The sequence below is a fragment of the Sus scrofa genome, chromosome 5 (assembly GCF_054392235.1).
Source record: "Sus scrofa isolate SSC_HxYL_T2T_F1_AM1 chromosome 5, Sscrofa_HxYL_maternal_Yorkshire_Landrace_v2.0, whole genome shotgun sequence".
NCBI classification, from domain to species: domain Eukaryota; kingdom Metazoa; phylum Chordata; class Mammalia; order Artiodactyla; family Suidae; genus Sus; species Sus scrofa.
In genome coordinates, this window is record NC_139387.1 from 90113951 (window position 1) to 90138625 (window position 24675).

General features: G+C 38.9%; 1 protein-coding gene across 1 annotated transcript in view; it reads right to left on the reverse strand.

Annotated features, from left to right (window-relative positions):
* Positions 1-24675, reverse strand: part of UTP20 (UTP20 small subunit processome component) — a 99513-nt gene that overhangs the window by 39967 nt on the left and 34871 nt on the right. The window contains exons 22-32 of the mRNA XM_005664203.4: positions 22172-22357; positions 19701-19791; positions 18544-18629; positions 17521-17646; positions 14250-14416; positions 11360-11568; positions 6291-6434; positions 5364-5443; positions 2482-2699; positions 1821-1965; positions 134-221 (exon numbers count right to left, since the gene is read on the reverse strand). Of these exons, the coding sequence (XP_005664260.2) occupies positions 134-221; positions 1821-1965; positions 2482-2699; positions 5364-5443; positions 6291-6434; positions 11360-11568; positions 14250-14416; positions 17521-17646; positions 18544-18629; positions 19701-19791; positions 22172-22357 (1540 nt within the window). The remainder of the gene's footprint in view (positions 1-133; positions 222-1820; positions 1966-2481; positions 2700-5363; positions 5444-6290; positions 6435-11359; positions 11569-14249; positions 14417-17520; positions 17647-18543; positions 18630-19700; positions 19792-22171; positions 22358-24675) is intronic.

Genomic DNA, 24675 nt, shown 5'->3' on the forward strand with positions numbered 1-24675 from the left:
TTTCTATTTCTATATAAAGTTTTTTCACAAATACTCTGGGACAAAGACATCACAGAATTGAACCAATAAAATTACTGTTCACAATGAAAAGTGCCACTTCAAGGAAAAAAAAAAACGTGCTGTGAATTCCTACCTGGGCGACATTGCCATGGTGGAGGAAAGGAAGGAGGAGCGTGATGAGCAGAGAACTTTGCTCTTTGTCCTTCATAAACTTGCTGATCCTAGAGAAGGGAAAAAACGGGATGTGTAAGGAAGACATAGAGGTTAAAAGTATTTCTCTAAAAAGTTAAACCATTTTTGCAGAAAAGTGTCGGTGATGGCTTTGAAGTGTGTGTGTGTGTGTGTGCGCGCGCACACGTGTGTGTAGTAAGTTTAACACAGTTACTTGGAAGGGCCCCTTTTTATTTCTTTCCAACTTCGGGTTCATGGCTATTATTTTATTATTTTTGTAACATCTGATTGTGTAGGGGGGTTACAGTAAACCCCAATGCTATAAGTAGTAATTGGTATTGCTTATTTTACAAGGAAAGGATATTTTGTAAGTGCCAAGACTTGTAAACAGGCTTTACATACCGAATTTCAATTTCACTCCCACAATAGCCCTACAATGTAGGAATTATTAACCCCACTTTGCCCAGAGAAAACTGAGGCTCCGGGAAGCTGACGTCATTCAGCAAGAAGTACGAGAGCACACCTTTCAAACGCTGTCCTCCTGGTGCCTAATCACTTACTGTTTTCTCACTATCATGTACTACGATAAAACCTAATGTGTTTAGTGTGCTTTTCCATTCTTTGTAACTTAAAAATATACTACTATAAACAAAACATTTAAAAGTTTCTGAAAGATTCTAATATATCCTTTTTTGCTGTGGTTGAAAGTAAAAGAAAAAATAAACTTCCAACAACTAAGCTCTGTAACAATCTAGAATTTAAGATAGAATCACTGGAATTCCCAAGGTGGCACAGTGGTTAACAAATCCAAGAACCATCAGGTTTCGGGTTCGATCCCTGGCCTTGCTCAGTGGGTTAAGGATCCGGCGTTGCCATGAGCTGTGGTGTAGGTTGCAGACTTGGCTTAGATCCTGTGCTGCTTGGCTCTGGCGTAGGCCAGTGGCTACAGCTCCGATTAGACCCCTAGCCTGGGAACCTCCATGTGCCGCGGGAGCGGCTCAAGAAAAGGCAAAAAGACAAAAAAAAAAAATAAGATAGAATCATTGTTTGCACTATGATTTACCAACCAGACACTTTATAGAAATCACAATTATATACTACCAGGTCTATTGCCAAAGAGCATACTTATAAACTCTTGCAAGATCTTCCTGACTCTTAAAAAAACAAACTGCTCTTTTAGATTATTTTTATGAATTACACTAAAAAAACCATGTAACTCAAATTTTTAATTGAACAAAATATGCAAAGGCTAATAAACATGCAAATCTATTAGTCTTAGAATTTTAAAGTCTGTTATCTTTTATAATTAAATGAAGGCAGATAAAAGGTCTATTCTGGCAGAGAAAGAAAATTCTACATTAACTTAAAAATAGAGTATTTAAAATACTGAAAACCTTTTCAGCTTATTACTCTGTTAAAACAAATGAAAAACCAAATATAATTTTTTATTTTTTTTTTGGCAGCACCCATGGAATGTGGAGGTTCCCGGGCCAGGGATCAAACCTGGACTGCTGTTGTGACCTACGACATAGCCGCCACAAGGCCAGATCCTTAACCCACTACACCAAAGCAGGATCTCCTATAAATGTTTTAAAAAGTTAAAACTACAAGTGGTAATATTATCTTTTAAGGACGAATATATCACTTACTTTGAAAGAATGCCAAGTTCCTTACTGACTTGTGCTCTATTCTTCTTCTTTTTCACCTTTTCTGCACTTATTGTGGTTTTGCTGAGATACTGGAGAATTGCAGGTACATGAGGTAGAATTAATCGTCCTCCTATTGTGATAGACTCTGAAATAAACATTGACAAATGTACTGATTTTAACTATTCTCTTAAAGGATAATCGTATGGTATCTTCCTTAACGACAGAAAAAGAAATTACTCAATTCCCTTGAAAACTTAATAAATTTCAACTCTAAAGATTAAATAACTTTATTTTTAGTTAAAACATCTGTATCATTAGCTAAATTAAAATTTTACATGAGATCCTTGAGGCTTTATTGAAACCACTTTTGGTAGGAGTAAAAGGATTGTTAGGATAATACAGTGTGAAGAAGTCAGAGACATGACAGTGGAAATCATTTGAAAATGTCCTGGAGGATAGTTGAGATTTCTGGACTATAAATAATTGGAATTTCTACCCACGGCAACGAAAATTCAGTTTACATCAATCAGTATGAAGTCCTAGAGAAAAGAAACCCTTTTAATAGTATCCAAAGAGTCAGAGTCTATCGAAGTTTCCATCCTGAGGGCACAAACAATACCTCAGAAGTATAAGCATCATTTGCTTTGGACAGCTAACATACCATCTCCACTTTCTGCGTATATACATCCAGTTACAGGCAAGCTGAAAACTGTTTCTGTGGGTTCAAAATCTGGAAGGCTAAGAAGGTCATCAGCTATTTCCATCACAATACTGGCTGTGGCATCTGAGAGATTCTTCGCTGAGAGAATTGCAAAAACATTGGTCAGGATGTCACATTCCGGGTGCCCAGGTTTCTGTTTAGCCAGGAAGGGGAAATATCTGCAAAAAACCCCCCAATGAAATAGTCACCTTCTTTCTCAACATGGTTATTTCTAAAAACATCTTGCATGTGAACTTTCATGTTGAGTTTAATGAATATTTATGTGTACATATGCTCACTAATAAGATTATTCAAGAGGAAAACTACTTTAAAATCTAAAATTCAATGGGAAATAATTTTAGGTAAAACATTGTATTATCTGGGCACTTTATGTACATTTCTTATTTAATCCTCATAATATCTCTATGAGGTAGTAACACTGTCCCCACATTACGGATGAAGAAGTTGGAGAATCATCCAAAGCCATTGAGCTAATGGCAGAGCTGAGCTCTGAACCACAGTCTAAGCTCCTTCCTAAAAGAAAGGGTGTTTTTTTATCATAAGCCTTCTAGAAGGTGAATGTTTATATGCTCACATAAAAACCAATGCACCACCTTAATGAAAATTAGTGGTACAGATCAACAGCCCAAACAAAAAATTTGCTGTATCAGGGTATGCAACATTCAGAGATTAGGATCATTTGCCAAGGGAGGGGGATAAATCCATTCCCAATAATGTAAGACTCACACAAAAGACACCCTCAAAGGGTAGAGAATACAAAGGCTCTCTGGCCACTGGCAAACTAGCAACTGTTTTACAGCCAGAGATGCAAGCCCAACAATTAGTAGAAAGGCCAATCTGAAAAAATCCAAAGTTTGGCTTTAACCAATTCATCATCCCTGGTGAAAGAGCTCCAACACTTTATCATACTGAAGTCCTGACAAATGGAAAGTTCCAAGAGGTTATATTCACATGTCCAAAAGACACTGGGGTAAGTATGGGGAGGCACCAAGCAAGACACTTTACATTTTTTCATCTCCATTACTGTCAATGAGCAAGAAACTGTAGAAGAGAATGAAGTGGCTGCTGTGGTTCTATATCTTTGAGTATCACAGACCCAGCCTACATCAAATTGAGGCCCCGTGATAAAGTCTTCTTGGAAGAAAGTCCTCATGGCTTATTTGTAGAACAATGATACAACTAGAAAGCACTTCTCAAGTATGCCTATGAGGTGCTGCCTGTAAATGTCCAATGATAAAACAAGAGATGAAACTGCTTTCTCAAACTGGGAAGTAAATAAAAGGAGCCCTTCTGACCAGTAAAAATAAAACAGGCTTTCCTGAAGAAGACAATGCCAAAGTGTTTGGTTTGTCTTTGAAGACTGTTTAATGACATAAGGAAATGGTCATGACACAATATATATGGGAAAAAAAAAAATCAAAACCTAGTTATATACAGTATGATGCCTAATTCTGTAAAAAGTGATGCTAAGATTGTAAACATCACTGAATCGATAATAAAGCATTTTCTTTTATTCTTTCGTTCTTCAAAATAGATCAGGGTCAACTTAAGACTGCTTCCATCACGGAGATAAACATAGGTAAAGTTTCCAGACTCTTCAGTCAATATACGTTTGGTCTGTAACACAGCATCTTTGAACCATCGGCAGATGAAGGTTCTGTAAGTGGCTTATAATGTCCTCAAAAGGATGCTGATTTATGACCATGAGCAATGAATGCATAGTTAGATGGAGTTTATTTATTTTTATTTTTATTTTTTTTGTCTTTTGTCTTTTTTGTTGCTGTTGTTGTTGTTGTTGTTGCTATTTCTTGGGCCGCTCCCTCGGCATATGGAGGTTCCCAGGCTAGGGGTTGAATCGGAGCTGTAGCCACCGGCCTACGCCAGAGCCACAGCAACGCGGGATCCGAGCCGCGTCTGCAACCTACACCACAGCTCACGGCAACGCCGGATCGTTAACCCACTGAGCAAGGGCAGGGACCGAACCCGCAACCTCATGGTTCCTAGTCGGATTCATTAACCACTGCGCCACGACGGGAACTCCTAGATGGAGTTTAAAATTAACAAAGAAGATAGTGATCTAGAAAACTTACAAAACCTGTGAAATTTTTCTGATTTTAAGTGGGAACTAGGAAAAAAAAAAAAGACATAGAATGCCAAATACAAAACAGCTTTTTAAAATTTTTAAGTGATGATATGACTACCTAGTGTGTTTCACATCTGTTTTTCCCCCTGCCAGGTCAAATCAAACTGCTGACACAACTACTACACATTGGAATAACAGCCGTATCAGTTCTAATACCATTAATTTTCAAGTTTTAATGAAACTGTAAAAACAGCAACAAATGTGTAAGTTTTGATATAATATGTACTCTACAATCTCAATTTATATTAAATTGCAAAATGTTATTTTATCTATTTTTTCCTTTTTTATTGTTATAAACAGTTCAAACCCTCCAAAGATGTATCATGAAAAGTAGCCCTTTCCTGCTCTGGCTCACCAAGCCTCCACAGGCTACAGTGACACTAATAGTTTCCCATGTACCCTTTCATAATTTTCTATTTCATTTTATATTTATACACACACACATGCACATATAAAAGCATTTTTCCTGGATCACACTGTACCTATCGCTCAGCAACTTATATTTTTCTTCAAACTATGTACTTTGAGATTTGACTACCTTATTTGACTACCTTATCCTAATAGTTTAACTGCACTAAAAGTAGTTTATTTATGCTCTTTCCATGTATTAGTTCCCTTGACTAGTTTTGACTAGATTAGTCTAAATCATTGTCATTTTAGAAGGAAAAAGATTATACACCTTGCGTTTCTGCTCCAGATACTAATTAACTTCAGCAGTGGAGTAGGAGAATACTGACTCTCAGATCCAAGCCTGTTGATCTAGGACACAAAATAAAAACAGAAACAAAATAAAAACATATACACAAATTATAGAAAAAAAAAATTGAAAAAGCAGAACAAGGATAGCAATCATATCGGAGGATGAGAGAGACAAGGGACAGAGATTACCATTTAAAGGTCAAAGTGAGCAACGATACATCTTTCTTTTTTTTTGTTTTTTGTCTTTTTAGGGCTGCACTCGCGGCATATGGAGGTTCTCAGGCTAGGGGTCCAATTGGAGCCACAGCTGCTGGCCTACCCCACAGCCACAGCAACACCGGATCCGAGCCGCATCTGTGACCTACACCACAACTCACGGCAATGCTGGATCCTTAACCCACTGAGCAAGGGCAGGGATCGAACCAGCAACCTCACAGCTCCTAATCGGATTCGTTTCCGCTGCACCATGACAGGAACTCCGGAAAAATCTTTCTTAAAATCAAGTCTCTTCTACGGTCTCAGCTGTAACTACAGGAGTTATTGTCACCAAATGGTGATGACCAGAGAAATCAAACAAGGAAATAAGTAACAAAAACCCTGTGTATTTACCCTCATGCTTGTTAAAACCCAGAGGCACATTATGTGAGATGCTACAAAAGTCACCTTTGCTTAAGAGACACAATTGTATTCAAATTAAGTATAAATGTCACGGTATTGCACACACTAGCTCTTGAGCTTTAGGTGGTAGTGGAGACAAAGAAAAGTGTTCTGAAACTGCAAGAAACAATCTTGACCTGAATGAAAGGACCAAGACAGGCATTCCTGTCTGGGTGTAGGCTGTGCTGGTGAAGAAATAACAAAGGAAGAAGCAAAGGTATCTGGGCAGAATGTAGAAATCGAGGTTCACCTGGGGCCAGACGGCGCCATGGAACACGGCATCAATTTCTTCTGTTCGGAACTGATAGGACTCCCAATCCAAAAAGATATCAGTTACCATTTTGATTCCAAGGCGTCTTAGATTTTTCAGTGGGTTAATAAACCTCAGCTGTATCTGAAAAATAAAGATCTTCCATTTAAAAAAATACTGTTTTTACCCTTGACTCCTCTGGGAGGTACACCTGCTCAGAAGGATAGGAATCAAATGGGAAATTCTGTTATTAAGTCTGTCGACTCTGGTTCTGCTTCACATGGAAAATCAACAGAGCAAGTCATATGGTTTTTCTCATTGAACAAGAAGGGAGAAAAAGAGACTTTGAACACCCTAATTGAAACTTTTCCTGCCATCACAATGCCTCAGATTAGGGGAAAAAATTTTAAACCTTCACTTCAAATGAAATTCACTTTGTTCTTGTTTTCTATTATTATTATTTTCATCGTTTTTTAAGACTAGGAGTTTTGATTATTCTTGCTAAAATTAGTCTAGTTAAAGAATTTATGGTCTCTTCATACTTTGTGCAGTAAAAGAGAATGAGGTGACTGAATTAAGGGCTGGAAAGAGCTCAAAATACACAACTCCAAGAAAAATACAATCCGGAAAAAAAAAAAACAAAAATGGTTTGTCTTTTTAGAGGCATAGAGGCTGGCATGGGCAGATGTCTAAATCAACAGCAAATTTCTTTTAAGAACAGATATTGCTACTTCCACTGGCATCTCCTTCCCTATGAGTTACAAAATTATAAATAATGCAGCCAACCTTTTTCAGCTCATTGTAGAAAAATACACTGAGCTTCTACCAATGGGTTCAATGGCATGCTAGCCAGAGTCCTGGCCTCAAATGAAAATCTTACTGAAGGAAACTTTATCGAATTATATGAGAGATGGAAAATGCCAAAGATATTTGATAGAAGAATTACTATAAATTAGAGAAGGGTAATCTCATGAAGGTCTTCAAGAGATTTAGGCCAGGCAGAGGAGAGAGAAAGACCTCAAAGAGATTTCTCCCAAGCACAGAATGTTGTAAAAACCAAACAAATCAAGGAAGTCTCGACCCCTAAATGTTCTTTTTTTTTTAATGATCTTTATTTTTTTCATTATACTTGCTTTACAGTGTCCTGACAATTTTCTACTGTATAGCAAAGCGACCCAGTCACACACACATACATGTATACATTGTTTTTCTCACATTATCTTCCATCATGCTCCATCACACGTGACTAGATATAGTTCCCAGTGCTATACAGCAGGATCTCATTGCTTATTCACTCCAAAGGCAATAGTCCGCATCTATTAACTCCAGATTCCCAGTCCATCCCATTCCCTCCCCCTCCCCCTTGGCAACCACAACTCTGTTCTCCAAATCCATGAGTTTCTTTCCCGTGGAAAGGTTCATTTGTGCCACACACTAAATTCTAGATATAAGGGATACCATATGCTATTTGTCTTTCTCTCTCTGACTTATTTCACTTAGTATGAGAGTCTCTAGTTCCATTCTTCCACTTTATTAGTATATTGTGAGCTCTGGATATATTAAGTGGCAACTTATTTTTACACGACCTTAACTGCTGACATTAAAATCTATAAACTCGCTAAAACGTCTGAAAGCAGCGCAAATGCTCTAACGTAACGAATGTCAAGTGTTAAGGCCGAGATATCATGAAGAAAACTAATAGGGAAGTTACCTGTCACAACAATCTGACCATCTGATCAACACAAGTATGTGAATCTGAAATGGTACATTTTAAATTCAAAAGAGTAGGAACATGGATGCCATTAATTTGCTGTCCAAGTCTGAGGAATCATGATCGCCCACATATCTACCCAGTTTCTACTGTTTACTTCTGGGTAATTATCTCACTGTACAAGTTATAAAGACAGGAGATGACAGGCAAGCATGAGAAGGTGACATGGTTACACGTCATTCTCTTCTGCTTCATTTCTACTGGCAATATTTTCAGCTAGATCATATTTGGTGAAAGACTAAAACTATGATATTTGAAAAAGCATGGTATCCCCTGGAGCAATAAGAAACTAACCTTGGCCAACAGGACACCAAGTCAGACGCCCTCCTTTTCCGCATTCTCATCAGCCCCCTCCCCATCAAGCAGGATCTGTATGTTCTCTTCTCTTTTAGAACTATAGTCTACTCAGTAACTGTTGACTAAACTGGAGAAAAATCCTGAAAATAAGCAACTGCAGACTTTATTTCCTAGAGGAACAGTCCATATGACTGAGTTTATGGATATTAGCAAGTTACTTCACTGCTTAAATGAACCAAAACCCCCCAAACAAAAACAAACCCCCAAATCCAAACCAAAACAACCCTCAAAATCCCTCAAGACACACATTTCAGTGTCAGTCAATGCCTTGGAGGATCAGAAAGCAAAAAGTAAATATGTAACTTAGCTCAAACACATAAATGTAGAACTTTAATTCACTTGAGTAATATTACTGTGCCATAATTCATTGCAGAACCTCAAGGAATGCCTTGGACTTGTCCAAGAATTAAAAAAAAGAAAGAAAGAAAAGGAAGCTCCTATCTATCAAGAAGACTACTAGCACTTCACGACCTAAAGAACTGTGAAATTGCATAAATGATCTTTTGAGTTACTGATTGTTGACTCAGGAGTAAGACCTCATTACTGAGTAACTTCTAAGTTAACCAAAAAGTCAGAGGACTTATAGAGGGGTTGTGAAACCTCTGACCTTCCGTGATTTAATATATCCGTGTGTAGGTAGTCACTACCACACTGTGAGGCAAAAAGTCAAATTCTCACGGAATTCTCCGTAGGGCCCCGATGCTCTCACGTAACCCAGGGGAAAAGACCTTCCAAGACCGCTTTTCAGCTTCCCCTCCTGCCCCCACCCATGGCCTCTTTTCCAACAAAGCAAAGTGGTAATTTTAAAACATCAAACTGACCTTCTAATTCCCTTGCTTCAAACCTCTCAGAGGTTTCTGAGCACACTTCAGAGTAAATCCAGCTCCCTGCCATGGCCTGCAAGGCCCTACCTATCTCTTGACCTCATCTTATACACTGTGCTTTGGCCACCTCCACCTTCTATCTCTTCTTACAATATGTCAAGACTGTTCTGCTTCAGGGACTTGGCAATACTAGTCATTTTCTCTGCCTGAAATGTTCTTCCAATGGCTGGAAAATCTTACTCTTTCCTCGCATGCCAAGTAGTACTTGACTGGATGTCAGACACTGAATTCTAGTTTTGTTTAAACCATCTGGAAGTTTTTTGAGCTTTCCACTGGGATGCAGTTAACTTAACTGGAAAAGGTTTGACCTTTGTAAGCTCTGCTAGGTGGTGTCATGGTAGCCTTTCCTCCTGGGATCCCCTGCCTCCACCATGGAACCAACCCCCTTCCAAGGACTCTGCCTGATGCCCCAGGTCTTAACACAGTTTCCGCTCTGGCTGCAGGGAACGGGAGCTGTTCCCAACCCTGTGTGGGTCAGAGGACTGTTCTGCCTGCTTCTTTCCGGTGGTTTTACTGCTTCTAGTCAGGACAAGATTTAACCTCCCCTCTCAAGACACTAATAGACTGAACAGAATATGACACAATGATTTCTGGACGCTGGACAGCAGGCAGCAGAGGACGATAATGCCTGAAGGAGGGGAAACAGGCGAGATGAGCCCTACACCTTCCCCAGCTTCCTGCCTGGAGAGTTTCAGGCCTTGGTGTGGGAAGAAAGAGAGCAGGCAGAATCCAACAACCTTCCTAAAATGAGGAGACAGAGTTGTGTAACTTGGGGAGGCTATGGTGGCCAGAATTCACAAGGCAGGGGATTAGAGAGGAGAGAGTGACAGAGAATGAGCTTCAGAGATCTGCAGAGGAGCCTGCTGTGTTCATTTTCCTCTTAGAACTTGCCATCTGGCATGATTCTAATTATTTATGTATTTATTTATAATCTTCTCCCCAAGAGATGGAGTCCTTATCATCTCATTCTCCACCTACAACAATGTCTGGCAGATAGCAGGTTTAAGTATTTACTGAATAATTAAATGGACATGAACTTGTGTTTGCTGCTTCATCCTAGTGCTTAGCACAGTGCCTGACACACAGGAGGGGCCCAATTAATATTTGTTGAAGGGATGAGTGAAATGATGGAAACAAAATAGTGCCTCCAAAAATGAAGGGTGAATTTTAAATCTCTGGATCTTGGTAATCAGAGGATATTATTTCATTACTAAAGCAAATTAATATCCACGCAGTCTGAAAAAGCAGCATAAAATTTGGCAGTCAATTTTCAGTTATGACTGTATTTGAGAGGCAGTTCACCAGGAATATCCATAAATCAAAACAAATGAATGAGAGCAGAGAATCAACAGCAGAGAGCTGAGTCTAGATCTTTATTTACTTCAAGTCCCATTTTCTCCAAGGAGCCTTGAGTCCTTAAAACATGGTTTTCCTAAACTTCAAAAAGTATACTTATGTCCACATACTGGTTTCAAAAGAACATAAATCTATTGTCTTGAATATAATTCAGGAAACATTTCCTAAGCACCACCTATGAAGCTTCTTGGCAGTTAGCTAGCTAGCTTGTCTTGCCCAATCTTGCTACTTACGTTTATTTAAAACATTGCACTTACAGCAGGCAAGCATTTACTTTTAAAAGAGCTCTAGGAAACTCTATCTCAAAATAACAAGGACAATGCTAACATTGTTCTCCAACCATTCTGAATAAATGAGAGTTGAAAGATGTCCTAGACTTCCAGGCTCCTGAAATTAAAATCTAAGAAACCTAGCTCAACTGTCTCTGACTCTGGTTTCTAAGATGTATATAGAACTAACTCCCTCCCTACCATCTCATCTCCTTTTAAAATAGATACTTGATATAATCTGCATTTTTAGCTATTCATAAATATTTATAAAGGTAAAGATTCCCATTATAGCAAAAGCCATTTTAAAGAGATGCTTTACATAAGAAAGATTTAACCTAGACGGATGTTAAATATTCAGGCCCCACCAAATTCTCAAGTAAAACATAGATTTGTATTAGCCCAAGAAATCAGCATCTAAAGTGAATCTCTCACCTTTTCTCGTTGGTCAAGGATGTGTGATGCAGTTGCAGTCATGCAGAGCAGTATCTGCAGAATCTTTGGTAAGTAAGAGCTGATCAAATGGCTAATGTTCTTTAATACTATCTCAAGGCTATTTAGGATACCATGCTGACGACCTAAAGGAAGAACTTTAGATAAATCCAAGTCTTCTACTGCTTGTATGACAGCAGAATGGCACTCTCCTAGTGAAAAAGAGAGAAGCAAAGACAGATGAAGGGAAATATTAGTTTGTTACTATTTGTTTTCATTTTTAAAAATTCTATTTAAGTAGGGTTGATTTACAATGTTGCGATATTTTCCACTGTGCCACAAAGTGATTCAGTTATACATGAACACACATCCATTCACTTTTAGATTCTTTTTCTTTTTAGAACATTGGACAGAGTTCTCTGTGCTAAACAGCAGGTCCTATTTGGCCAATCATTTCACTTACCTCAGTGTGCATATGCCAACCCCAAATCCCAAGTCCATCTTATGCTCCCAACTACCTGTCCCCTTTGGTAACTCTATGTTTTTCAAAGTCTGTGAATCTGTTTCTGTTCTGCAAATAAGTTCATTTGTATCTTTTTTAATAGATTTCATATAGAAATGATATCATGATATTTGTCTTTCACTGTCTGACTAAATTCACTTAGTATGATAACCTCTAGGTCTATCTATGTTGCTGCAAATGGCACTATTTCATTCTTTTTCATGGCTGAGTAATATTCCACTGTATATATGTACCACATCTTTTTGATCCATTCCTTTGTTGATGAACATTTAGGTTGTTTCCGTATCTTGGCTAATGCAAATAGTGCTGCAGTGAATGCTGGAATGCATGTATCTTTTTGAGTCATGGTTTTCTCTAGATATATGTCCAGAAATGGGGTTGCTGGATAATATGGTAATTCTGTCTTTAGTTTTTGAGGAACCTCCATACTGCTTTCCATTGTGGTTGTACCAATTTACTTTCCCACCAACAGTGTAGGAAAGTTCCCTTTCCTCCACACCCTCTCCAGTATTTATTGTTTGTAGACTTTTTGATGGGGGCCATTCTGGCTAGTGTAAGGTGGTATCTCATAGTAGTTTTGATTTGCATTTCTCTAATGTTCGTTATATTGAACATCTCTTCATGTGTTTTGGCTGTCTGTATGTTCATTACTATTGATAATTACGGCATCCTTTCACTTTCCCTCAAGAATACAGTATTTTCTATTGTTATGATTTATGGACGATAATGTACTTTACCTATATTTTTCTCCTTTTGATTCTTATCAAACATTCAATAAGCTGGATACAGAAGGTTTTACTATATCACTTTATAGACGAGACAACTGAGGGATAAAGGAGAGTAATGAAACAGGGAGTGCCCATTGTGGCTCAGTGGAAACGAATCCGACTAGAATCCATGAGGATGCTAGTTTGATCCCTGGCTCAGTCAGTGGATTAAGGATCAAGCACTGCCATGGGCTTGTGGTGCAGGCCACAGAAGAGGCTCAGATCTTGCAAAGCTGTGGCTGTAGCACAGGCCTGGAGCTGTACCTCTGGTTCAACTTCCTGGCCTGGAAACTTCCATATGCTGCAGGTGCAGCCCTAAAAAGCAAAAGAAAAAAAGAAAAAAGAAACTTGTGACAAAACTAAGTTTCTAAGCCCAATTCTCAGTCTATTTATACTATTTCTCAAAACCTGAGGAATTCCATTTTATTCTATCAACTTGCCATACATTTTCTCTTTCACAGCTTTCATGGACTGTGCTAACTTCAATGGTTCCAAAGAAAATGTCTTACTATATTACAAGCTCCTTTAATGCCGAAAATCAAGTGTTTTATTTATCTCACAGCCCCTGGTAAATAAATAATAGTCCTTTAAAAATAGGTACCATACTGATTTACTAATTTACTTAAAAGACTGAATTGTTAGTACTTGAGCTTTACTTCAAACCAACTGCCATGAGATCATGAACCTATTGATTCATAGACCTAAATGGTCTATCCACAAGTATTATTTACAGCTACCCTCTTAAAACAGAGGCAATTACTCTGAACAAAACTTCTGCATTCATTACAGTCAGTTTCCTTCATAGGACAATATCACAAAAGCACAGCACATCATCCTACAGATAAACACCTGTGTGCTTAAAGCAAGACAATTAGGTACTATAGTCAGGAAGATCTGGGTTCAAATCCCAGCTTCAGTATGGGCGAAATACTTACCCTTCTAAGCCTCAGTTTCCTTATGTGTAAAATGGAAACAAGTCATGAAACAATGTGGTTATTTTAAAGATCAACTGAGGAGTTTCCGTGGTGGCCCAGGCAAAACGAATCTGACTAGGAACCATGAGGTTGTGGGTTCGATCCCTGGCCTTGCTCAGTGGGTTAAGGATCTGGCATTGCCGTGAGCTGTGGTGTAGGTCACAGATGAGGCCTGAATCCTGCATTGCTGTGGCTGTGGCTGTGGCTGTGGCTGGCAGCCGTAGCTCCGATTGGACCCCTAGCCTGGGAACCTCCATATGCCAGAGGTGGGGCCCTAAAAAGCAAGAAAAAAAAAAAAAAAAAGATTAATTTTGCAGCATGTTTTAGGAGAAACCTACTCATTGCAAAAGGATAAATACTATTTATCAAATGGCCTAAATGTACAACAACAACAACAAAATGTACATTTTCTGATCAGGGGGTTATTATTAGCACAGGGATGATGATAATCCCCAGGATCTCCTAATTCAATCTAGGTCTAAAATAAATTGCATGTCAGCAAAAAGACCACCACTGAGACTGGGAGAAGCAACCCTGTTAGAAAGATGCTCGAGAATGTGAGAAACAGCCTGAGAGAGCAGATCAAAGCAGACAACACGCATTCAGAGTGGCAGGTAGTTGACAGCTACCATCCTTAAAGTGCTTCACAGGTTCAAAGAGCAGGTCTAAGAATATCTGGATCTCTTCAGGTTGGGTCCCGGCGAGGAACCTCAGAACAATGGACATGCGGGTGCCGGAAGCAGATTTCCCTTGAGTTTTACTCCCAGTCTTATTCTTCATTCGGCCATATAAAATTCTGAAAAGTCCAAAGAACATTATTTGTTTGCACATTACTTCTAACACATCATTTCTTTGCACATTAATCCTAAAACATAGTTGTTTTGTTTTCCTAAGAGGCTAGAGTACCAACAGATTAAAATGGATGTATTCTAAGACAAGGAAGAATGAAAAGAGAAATCAGATACTTAATCTAGAGATTTAAAAACAGCAACAACAAAAACAAGTCTATGGGAAGCAGGAAGAAGGAAATAATAAAGACAATGGCTGGAAGGCGGCTCTGTGGAGGAGGAAAAAAAGCAATAAAATAAGTAAGCCAGAGGGAAGTCTAATCAAGGAAAAATGAAAGCAAGAATATATAGATTAAAAGGAAACAAAATAAGCGAGTATAACTGTAAGTAACAAGGAAACTGGAAAGATTTCAATTACATGGGTAATTTTCTGGAAAAATATACATATAAATAAGCAAAATAACTTAAGAAAACATGAATAAGAAGAAAGGGTGGGGGAAAAATGTAATTGTAATGTATACATGTAAGGATAACCTGACCCCCTTGCTATACAGTGGGAAAATAAAAAAAAAATTATAAAAAAAAAAAGAAAACATGAATAGATCAGTAATCATAAGTAAACTTGGAGCACACTAATTTTTACAGATGAATTTTTCAAACTTTCAAGGAAAAACTTTCACAGCAGAGAAAGAAGAAAACAGTTCTTTTTCATTTATGAATGTAGAATAATTGTGATATCAAGATGCGTTAAGGAACAAACATAAACTATATACCAATTTTGCCTAAAAACACACATTTCTTGCAAATCAAAACTATAATGAGGAATTACCTCACACTGTCAGAATGGCTATCATCAAAAAGTCTACAAATAATAAATGCTGCAGAGGGTACAGAGAAAAGGGAACCCTCTTAAACTCTTAGTGTGAATGTAAACTGGTGCAGCCACTATAGACAACAGTATGGAGGCTACTTAAATCCTTTCTTTTCAGATAATTGTCGATATTCTACTCTGATACTACACCAAACCTCAACAAGAGGCAGTTTCTTTAAAGGCTCGTTGCCAGGTGGAATCTGAAACTGTGTCAGTGACCGTTGTGAACTCGCTACATGAAAATCTATCTGTCTTGCACTTTGAATAGATCTTTAACCATGAATGATTCTATAACATGCATCAGCTATTTGGAAAATGAAAAAATTCCATGGGAACTAGTGAGCAGCAGACATGCTTTATGCATACCTCCCACTGTGGCCTATAAAATAAGACAAGTACTCAAGGCTTGAGATCCATCAATGGCATTGAGTGAAGCTAGCTTTTTATTTTATTTTTATTATTTATTTATTTTGTCTTTTCTAGGGCTGCTCCCGCGGCATATGGAGGTTCCCAGGCTAGGGGTCCAATTGGAGCTGTAGCCACCAGCCTGCACCACAGCCACAGCAACGCAGGATCCTTAACCCACTGAGCAAGGCCAGGGATCAAACCCACAACCTCATGGTTCTTAGTCGGATTCATTAACCACTGTGCCACAGGAACAGGAACTTGTATTTTATTTTTTTAGAATCCAGATCTGTCGAAATGAAGAATGGCAACAAAGAATGACCAGCAGTTTGGAGCCACCGTCCCAATCATGCTTTTGCCTGGTCAGCACAAATGTTAAGCACAATGAAAAAAGGCAATAACTTAGTAATATTATGAAAATGTTTTAACTTCATGGATCCCCTGAAAGCATCTCTGGGACAGCCTCCACCAAGAAGGAGCAGGCCACACTTTAGGAACGACTGCTTCTAGAAACATTCCAGTTAAATCCAGTAGTAAGACAAAGACAACCACAACCACCACCACCACAGTTAATTCTCCGAGGCTATACAGGGAATGTGTAGATTAAAAAACAGAAAAACGGGGGTGGGGTGTTACATCATAAAAGAGAATACAAAATTCCTATGACCACTGTTTACTAAGAGCCATGGGGTTTGCCTTCTAGAAGGGAGATAAACAACAAAAGGCCTTGCCGGATGATTAAGTATCAGGAAGAAAGAGGTGGCTTGGGCTCTGAGGCGAGTGGTGAACAGAAGAGGGGTTACAGAGGTCTTTCTGGGCTGGGCCATACCAGAACCTTAAAGGAATAGTAAGGACTCCCTTTGTTGTCCTTGGTAAGATGGGATCTCGCAGGGCTTTTAAATGGGACTAACAACTGACTGTTACTCAGAAAATCCTGTGAAAACTATTAAAACTAAAAAGAGTTTTGTAATGCAGATGGTTAAATAATTAACACAAACCAATAGTTTTTACACCTCATTAACTCACTACATACTGAATGAATGAATGAACTATTTTTTACTATTTCTCAATCGTACACCTTAGAGAAATACTGGATTTAATTTTAACAGGTTCTTGTTGTTGTTTTGTTTTGCCTTTTTTTTTTTCCCAAACCTGAGGCATATGGAAGTTCCCAAGCTAGGGTTCCAGTTGGAGCGGCAGCTGCTGGCCTCTACCACAGCCACAGCAATACAGGGATCTTTAACCCACTGAGCGAGGCCTGGGATTGAACCTGCATCCTCATAGATACTAGTTGGGTCCATTACCACAGAGTCACAATAGGCACGCCAAATTTTAACAGTATAATTTTTATTTATTTATTTATTGATTGATTTTTGGGGGCCGCACCCACGGCATATGGAGGGTCCCAGGCTAGGGGTCGAATCGGAGCTACAGCTGCCGGCCTACACCACAGCCACAGCAACTCAGGATCCCAGCCTCTCTGCAACCTACATCACGGCTCATGGCAATGCCGGATCCTTAACCCACTGAGCGAAGCCAGGGATCGAACCCGAAACCTCATGGTTCCTAGTTGGATTCATTTCCACTGCACCACGACAGGAATTCCAACAGTATTATTAAAATAACAGCACGGCAAGGTCTTGCCTCATGTTAGGGAAAAAATATTCTAAAATAAGTCTCATAACATTTTTACTTCCCCCAAAGTTCCAATTTTAAAAATAAATAAAATTCAAAATGAAATATTCCATTACAATTGTTGAAAGAAACGTAATACTATACTCACAACTGTTCTTGTGATCAACTTTTAAAAAAACAGCTCTGAAATGGTATACATACCTCATCAGAATAGGAAAAAGATCTGCTCGGTGGGCTGTTTTCACTACTGTATTATCTTCAGAAATGCTAAAATGCACTATCTCTTCTTTAAAGCTTCTGTCTTCAAGCAATCTTTGTAAGTTTTCCCTTTAAAAATAGAATTAAGCACAAATACTTTTTAAAAAATGTAATGAGTAATATATATATATGTATATATATGTGTGTGTATATATATGTATATATATATAAATGCAATAGGTTATACTGTGGTTGATATCCACAAAGGAAAGTCTTCACCCAAATACCTTCCAAAATGACAAGTTTTCAAATTATAAAAGGTAAAAGGGATTTTAAGGGGTTAGCCAATAATTCAGCTATTTGAAAAAGCATAATACAATATTTCTCAGAATAATGGATGGCTGTCTTTGTTGACTAATACTAAATATTCTTATGCTAGAGATGGAAAGTTGTCAATGGAATGATGCTTAAAAGAAAGAAATAACTTGAGGTTTGCTATACTACTGTAAATAGAAGCATGAAGCTTTTGGATAACATAGGATTTATTGTTGAGTGGGTACAAATTGGTCTAACTAATAAGCGGGATTGAGTTAATCAACTGAGTTCAGATTATAATAAAAATGCAGTTGTGATTGTAAAGTTACTATATTAAATAGACTGTTTATCAAAAAAAATAAAAATCATAATACAAAAAGCTTTTTGCAGTTCTTGGAGCATGATTATAATGATTCCCTGAGTAATCACCAAGATTTTATGACATTATAAAAGCAAGAAAAAGTGATATAACCTTCTCAACACATACTTATCCATTTATTCTCTCTACTACCTTGTTATCGATGGAGAAGCACCTTTAACAAGTAAATACACTTTCAGTTTTCAGCTGAAAACAGCATTACATTTACCTCTTAGAAAAGAGGGACATTTCCTGGGCCTTTACAAAATTGTTTTAGGAGAGGCTCTCTGGTGGAAAGATAAAAATCAGTCCTTCCCACCCCAAGAGTGTTTCTATAGCTTCAAATAACTTACCTGTAAGGGAGGATATGTGGATGCTTATATGTCATTATGCAATCCAGGGTTATCTTCTGCACAGTTTGATCTTGGTGTAGCAACAACTAGGGATGATATTTTATAGAAGAAATTAATGAAGTCATATACACACATACCATGGGATCATAGTTTACTTGTACTAATTGGCTAAATTAAAATTCTTAGGATCTAAATTTTTAGACGTGGGTTACAGATGATTCCTGACAACAGCTCTACATTTTCCTGGAGGCAAAGGAATTTGAATAGAATACATGCAAAAAACAAAATCAAAACAAGACTCTGACACCCACATCCCACACACCAGACTCTCAGGCCTACTTGTTTTCTGGCCAAAGCCAATGCTCTACAAGAATCTAGGTTGGCACACCAACTGGGTTGGCCCTGTGATGAGAAAAAGGTCTGATAACCAGAAGGTAACAGCAATCAATAAGATGCTCCCAGGCTCTCTGATCAGTCAGTTCAGAATTTTGCTTCCTATAGACATCTGAGAATTTTGAGCTTTGGCTTTATAAATAAGTTATATCCAAATTAAAGGCAAAACAAGGATAAATTCTGCTGAAATAACAGGTTTCATTTAAAAAACATCCACATTAAAGGGGAAAATTTCATTTCCCCAGATGGTTTAGAATGCATCCAATGCTTACTCCACTTCTGACATGAAATTTTTTCAGCAACCTTTTCTGGAATTCAAGATCATGTATTGCGATTGCAGTGCACGATTATTCTATCTGCTTTCATGCAATCTAACATATCCTGAAACACTAGTGCCCCAAAAGGCTAATAACTTGCCTGGCAGTGAAAAGTAGCCAGTTCTCTGGGTACAATCCCTCCTCCTCTCCCATCCCCACTCCCTGCTAAAGCTGATTCTCATGAGACAACTAGTTCTTTGCTATACTCACTGTTAATACAGATGATCAAGTTTAGTCACCCAAATTCCTTTAAAAGCCACTAAATCGGTACTGTTTAAAACTATTTCTCAAGACAGAAAATATCTATTAATTTTACAAAATTATACCTAAAATGTAGATATGGGTCCTATTCAACAATTACTGAAAACCTAAAAGTTATCTTGGCAAAGAAAATGGTAGGAAAAAAGTTCACATATAACTACGGTGGCAAGAATTTATTTTACTTACCTGAAGATATAGCTCATATAATTTGGATTCCAGATATAAAGCTCGTGGGTTTGAAAATTTAGAGAAAACTTGCAAATGAGCGATTAACTGCCTAAAAAATAAATAACGACACACACAGAGAAACAAACAAAAAACAAAATTAAAGAACAGACGTGATTTTCTTAAGATGACAGTACCTACCAATTTTAGTCTCTACGACAAGTATTCAGAACACCTTGACTATAGTTTCATTGCTAATTATACAGACAAGTTTTAATTATTTGCATTACAAAATAACTCTTCAGAAATTCCAAATCTCAGGAAGGACTTCCCCTAAAATCCAGACTCCCCATCCCAGAAAATCATTCAGGATGTGCTTAGAATGGTTTAAAGTAAACCAAATGTAGAAAGAATCAAAACAGTAATAAATTCCACAACTGAACACACATGATTTCTGGAATGATTCCTCAAGTAGTTTTTATGCAGCAGATAGGAAAGTGGGGAAATAGATGCTTCCTACCTTCCTTTTTTTTTGTTTTTTGTCTCTTTGGGGCTGCACCCATGACATATGGAAGTTCCCAGGCTAGGGGTTGAATTGGAGCTACAGCTGCGGACCTACACCACAGCCACAGCAACACAGGATCCAAGCCACATCTGCGACCTGCATCACAGCTCACGGTAATGCCAGATCCTTAACCCACTGAACAGGGCCAGGGATCGAACCCATGGCCTCATGGATACTAGTCGGGTTCATTACTGCTGAGCCACAGTGGAAACTCTTTCCTTACTCCCATATAACATAAAAACTGATGTCAGGCAACAGAGGTCCAAGTTTGGGTAACCATGGCCCTTGTTATCAAGAAGGAGGAAGAAAGGGCAATATTTTGTAGTTGGAAGTTAAATTTGAAGATGGGGCTGGCTCCGAGGAAATCCCATTATCTACTAAAACAGTAAGACAGCTATTCCTGCATTTACATGCTTAGCTTCCTAATTCATAGATCCCACAAGCTTTAAAATGCTTGAGAAAACACTATGTCTCTGTATATAATTTATAAGATGTATTAGGACTTAAGAAAAAGAAAAACCCTGAATGAAAGAACCGTTAAGATTTGGAAAGATTTCATTTGCCTATTTCAAGAACGCAAGCAAGGAGAAGTGAAGAGAGGTGCAAACCAAGCTGTTCTGAGCGGCTGCCTTTGGGGAGAGTCACTAAATGTCTCCTGGTCTCAGGTTCCTCATCTCAACAAAGACAAGACCTTTCGGGTTTTCTGCAAGGACTGAATGAAAGAACACAAGTTGTGGTACTTCAGCTCTGAATTTAACAATGCATCTTTCTGCTCCTGGGCAAAAGAAAGCAAAACTATTAAGTCCTGTGAGTTAATATAGAGAAAAATGGCTGGAAGTTATGACCTCTTCAGATATTGAAGAAAAAGAGGGGTGAAGGAAGCACTCATTTTTATATTTAGCTGTGGTATAGGTTGCTGACCTGGCTCAGATCTGGTGTTGCTGTGGCTGTGGCGTAGGCCAGTGGCTATAGGTCCGATTCGACCCCTAACCTGGGAACTTCCATATGCCGCCAGTGTGGCCCTAAAAAGACAAAATATATACATTTCTCCCATAAAAGTATTTCACCAGGCATTAGCCTGAGCTTCTTGCATTGCAGAGGCTATACATGGTTCACCCCTGCAGCCCAGCACTGAGCAGAAGGCACCTCTTACGGTTGCTGAATGATGAACCCTAAATGGCTCCTGGGAACACTCAACAAGTGGGCATATCAGAATGCAATGCAGGAGTTCCCATCGTGGCTCAGTGGTTAACAAACCTGACTAGCATCCACAAAGATGTGGGTTCGATCCCTGGCCTTGCCCAGTGGGTTAAGGATCCAGCATTGCCGTGAGCTGCGGTGTAGGTCACAAACGTGCCTCGGATCCTGCGTTGCTGTGGCTGTGGCATAGGCCAGCAGCTATAGATCCCATTGGACCCCTAGCCTGGGAGCCTCCATATGCATGTGTTCGGCCCTAGAAAAAAAAAATGAGATGTAAAGTGTGAAAATAACACTGCACCAATCCGGTGGACCTCTGAGACCCCAGTATGGATAATATCCAAGTAAGCTGGAGTAACTTCTGAAAGCAGAGTCACTCTTTTTTTCTAAATTCTAACAATTGAGGTAAATGAATTATTCAGAGAATCAGAAAGAGAATGTAACAACCAGAAAAAGGAGCTGTGATTAGATGACTCCCAAGCCCCCCGCCAACTCTAACATTCTGTGGCTGAACGAGAAAAAAATAAAACAAGCAAGCAAACAAAAGCTCAGAACACTGGCAGTTTTCTTTGGTTTGTAAAGGAAAATTCCAGAAAGATGAAGCACTGTGGTGAATAATTATATGAATAATTTCTCTCGGCCCAGGCTGTTTCACAGGAGGCCACAAGAGGTCTCTTCCCACTCGCCCTGGATCTACGGCTGTGTGATTGTTTAGCAGTGCTGAACTTACTTTGCTGCAGCTCTTCTTGTCTTTTTCTTCTGGGAGGGTTCATCTTGGGGCTCCAGCTCTTCCTCCAACTCTTCATCATCTCCAGCTGCAGGTTCCTCTTCCATTTCCTCCGCTGCCAGCCCTTTGTCTTTTCTTCGCAGATCCTGGGTTGGGGCAACTTGCAGATCTGCTGGGTAATACTCATTGCTGCAGTGGAAAGAGTGGCATGAGACAGATGAAGCTAAATGTTCTAAATGTTTATGACAGGTGCTACTACGTCCACAGTTCAAGGACTCACACCTTAGTCAAGCATCTTCTACAACATTCAAATTTACCCCTTCTTTAGCACCTTATCCGACAAATCAATCGCTAAGGGAATTCACATTTGTTCTTGCTGAATTCCATCCCTTTCATTGTGGTCCACTGTTGTAGGTAGCTAACATTCTGAAAGCTATCATTCAATGCATTATTTCTGCATCACTTTGGTTCATTCATCCAACAATGACTACTTTGTGGTCTGTTTTGTGCATGACACTGGCCATAGATGTAAGGAAACTGATCATACATAAAGTCCCCCCTCAAAATTACACTGATATATGTGTAAGGAGAGCATCGTTCCAATACACCTAGAAGAAATTCCAGGCTAGCAGGCAAAACTGGAGGGCTGAGATGCTACTATACTCAGTTATAGTCTCAGCTAGCAGGATCTTACACTTAACGGATAAAAAAATGAAGTAATGAATGAAATGAGCAAGGCGGCCCCGGCCTCTACAAATTGTACTATCATCCATTTAAAAACAGGTTTATACTCTCAACCCTCAGTGAACCACATGACATGTTTCACCTCCATGAACAGCATGTTCACTCATCCATTTATTAAACACGATAATTGATATACTACACTTCTTAGTGGTGTCTAACACACAGCAAGTACTCATACTAGAACACCTATTATTGGCATAGTGTTGCTACTGTATGTCCAACAAAGGGAACTCCCCGTCCTTATGTCTTCTTAACTTAGAGACTCAATTTCTATTTCAGGCTCTTCTCTCCACCCCCACCAAACAAAACCTTGCCTTATTAGAGAAAGGGCTTTCCCTTAGGCTAAGGAGTAATTTCTTTTTTCTTTAGGAGAAAACTTGGAAAATTAACATGGCAGGAAATACAGATCCTACTAATGCTTTTAATACTAGCTTGGATCTATACGACCCTTTGTAATTCACAAAAAACTGATAAACATTATTTCACACGATCTTCAAAACAAGTCAAGGAAGCTAATTATCATCGTTCTCATTCTATAAATAAATTAAAGCCCAAAGTGTTATGGGAATCATTGCTCTTCCATCACCGTATCTACTGACCTCGGTGCAGCTTTGCTTGTAACCTTTCTCAGAGTGAATTATTCATGTAAACCTTTTTTCTTATGCATGGGATCCTACCTCCTCTTACCTATGCAGAGACAGGGCTCTCGCAATTTTATCCCTTCTGTTTTTATGAATTCTCCCCTCCCTTTGGAATCTTTCCTTTCGCGCCAGCATTACATATACACGAGCTGTTTTAGCTAAAGAGCAACCCCAACAACAGCTCCCTTTCTGCTCCCACACCCCCTTTTTTAGAAGAAATGTCCACACTTGCTGCATCCATTTTTCTTCTCCATTTTCTCTTACGCCCATTTTAACCACACTTTCATCCCAACTAGGTTAAACAAAACAATTCTCGTCAAGATTGCTTCCAAAGCCGACAGTCAATTCTTCTTCTTCTGACTGATGTCTCAGATACATCTGACTCCACTGATTACTCCCTCCCTGGAAAATTTTCTTCAAGGGATACGAGGTGGTCCTGGTTTCTTCATCACCTTTTCCTTGCCTCCTCGGCTGATTCCTCATCTCCTCATCTCTAAATATCACTGTCCGTCCTTGACTGTCCTCTCTCTCTACACTTACACCCCCAGGAGTGATTTCATTCTCTGACTCATAATTTAAAAAACAAGCCATGTACTGATGAGTCTCAAAACTGATTATCTTTACCAAACGTCTCCTTTGAACTTAAAACGCCATACTCAACTGCGCACTTGAAATCTGTAATTAGATGTCTATTCAGGATCCCAAACTTAACTCTAAAAACAATAAATTTTTTTAATTTTTCATTTTATTTATTTCTAATTTTTTTGTCTTTTTAGGGCTGCACCCACGGCATATGGAGGTTCCCAGGCTAGGGGTCTCATTGGAGCTGCAGCCGCCGGCCTATACCACAGCCACAGCAACGTGGGATCTGAGCCCCATTTGCAACCTACACCACACCTTACAGCAATGCCGGAGCTCTAACCCACTGAGCCAGGCCAGGGATGGAACCTACAACCTCATGATTCCTAGTTAGATTTGTTTCTGCTGCGCCACAACGGGAACTCTTTTTTTTTTTTTTTTTTTTTTTTTTAAATGGCTGCACCTGCAGTATATGGAACTTCCTGTACCAGGGACTGAATCCAAGCCACTGCTGTGGCAATGCTGGATCCTTAGCCCACTGCA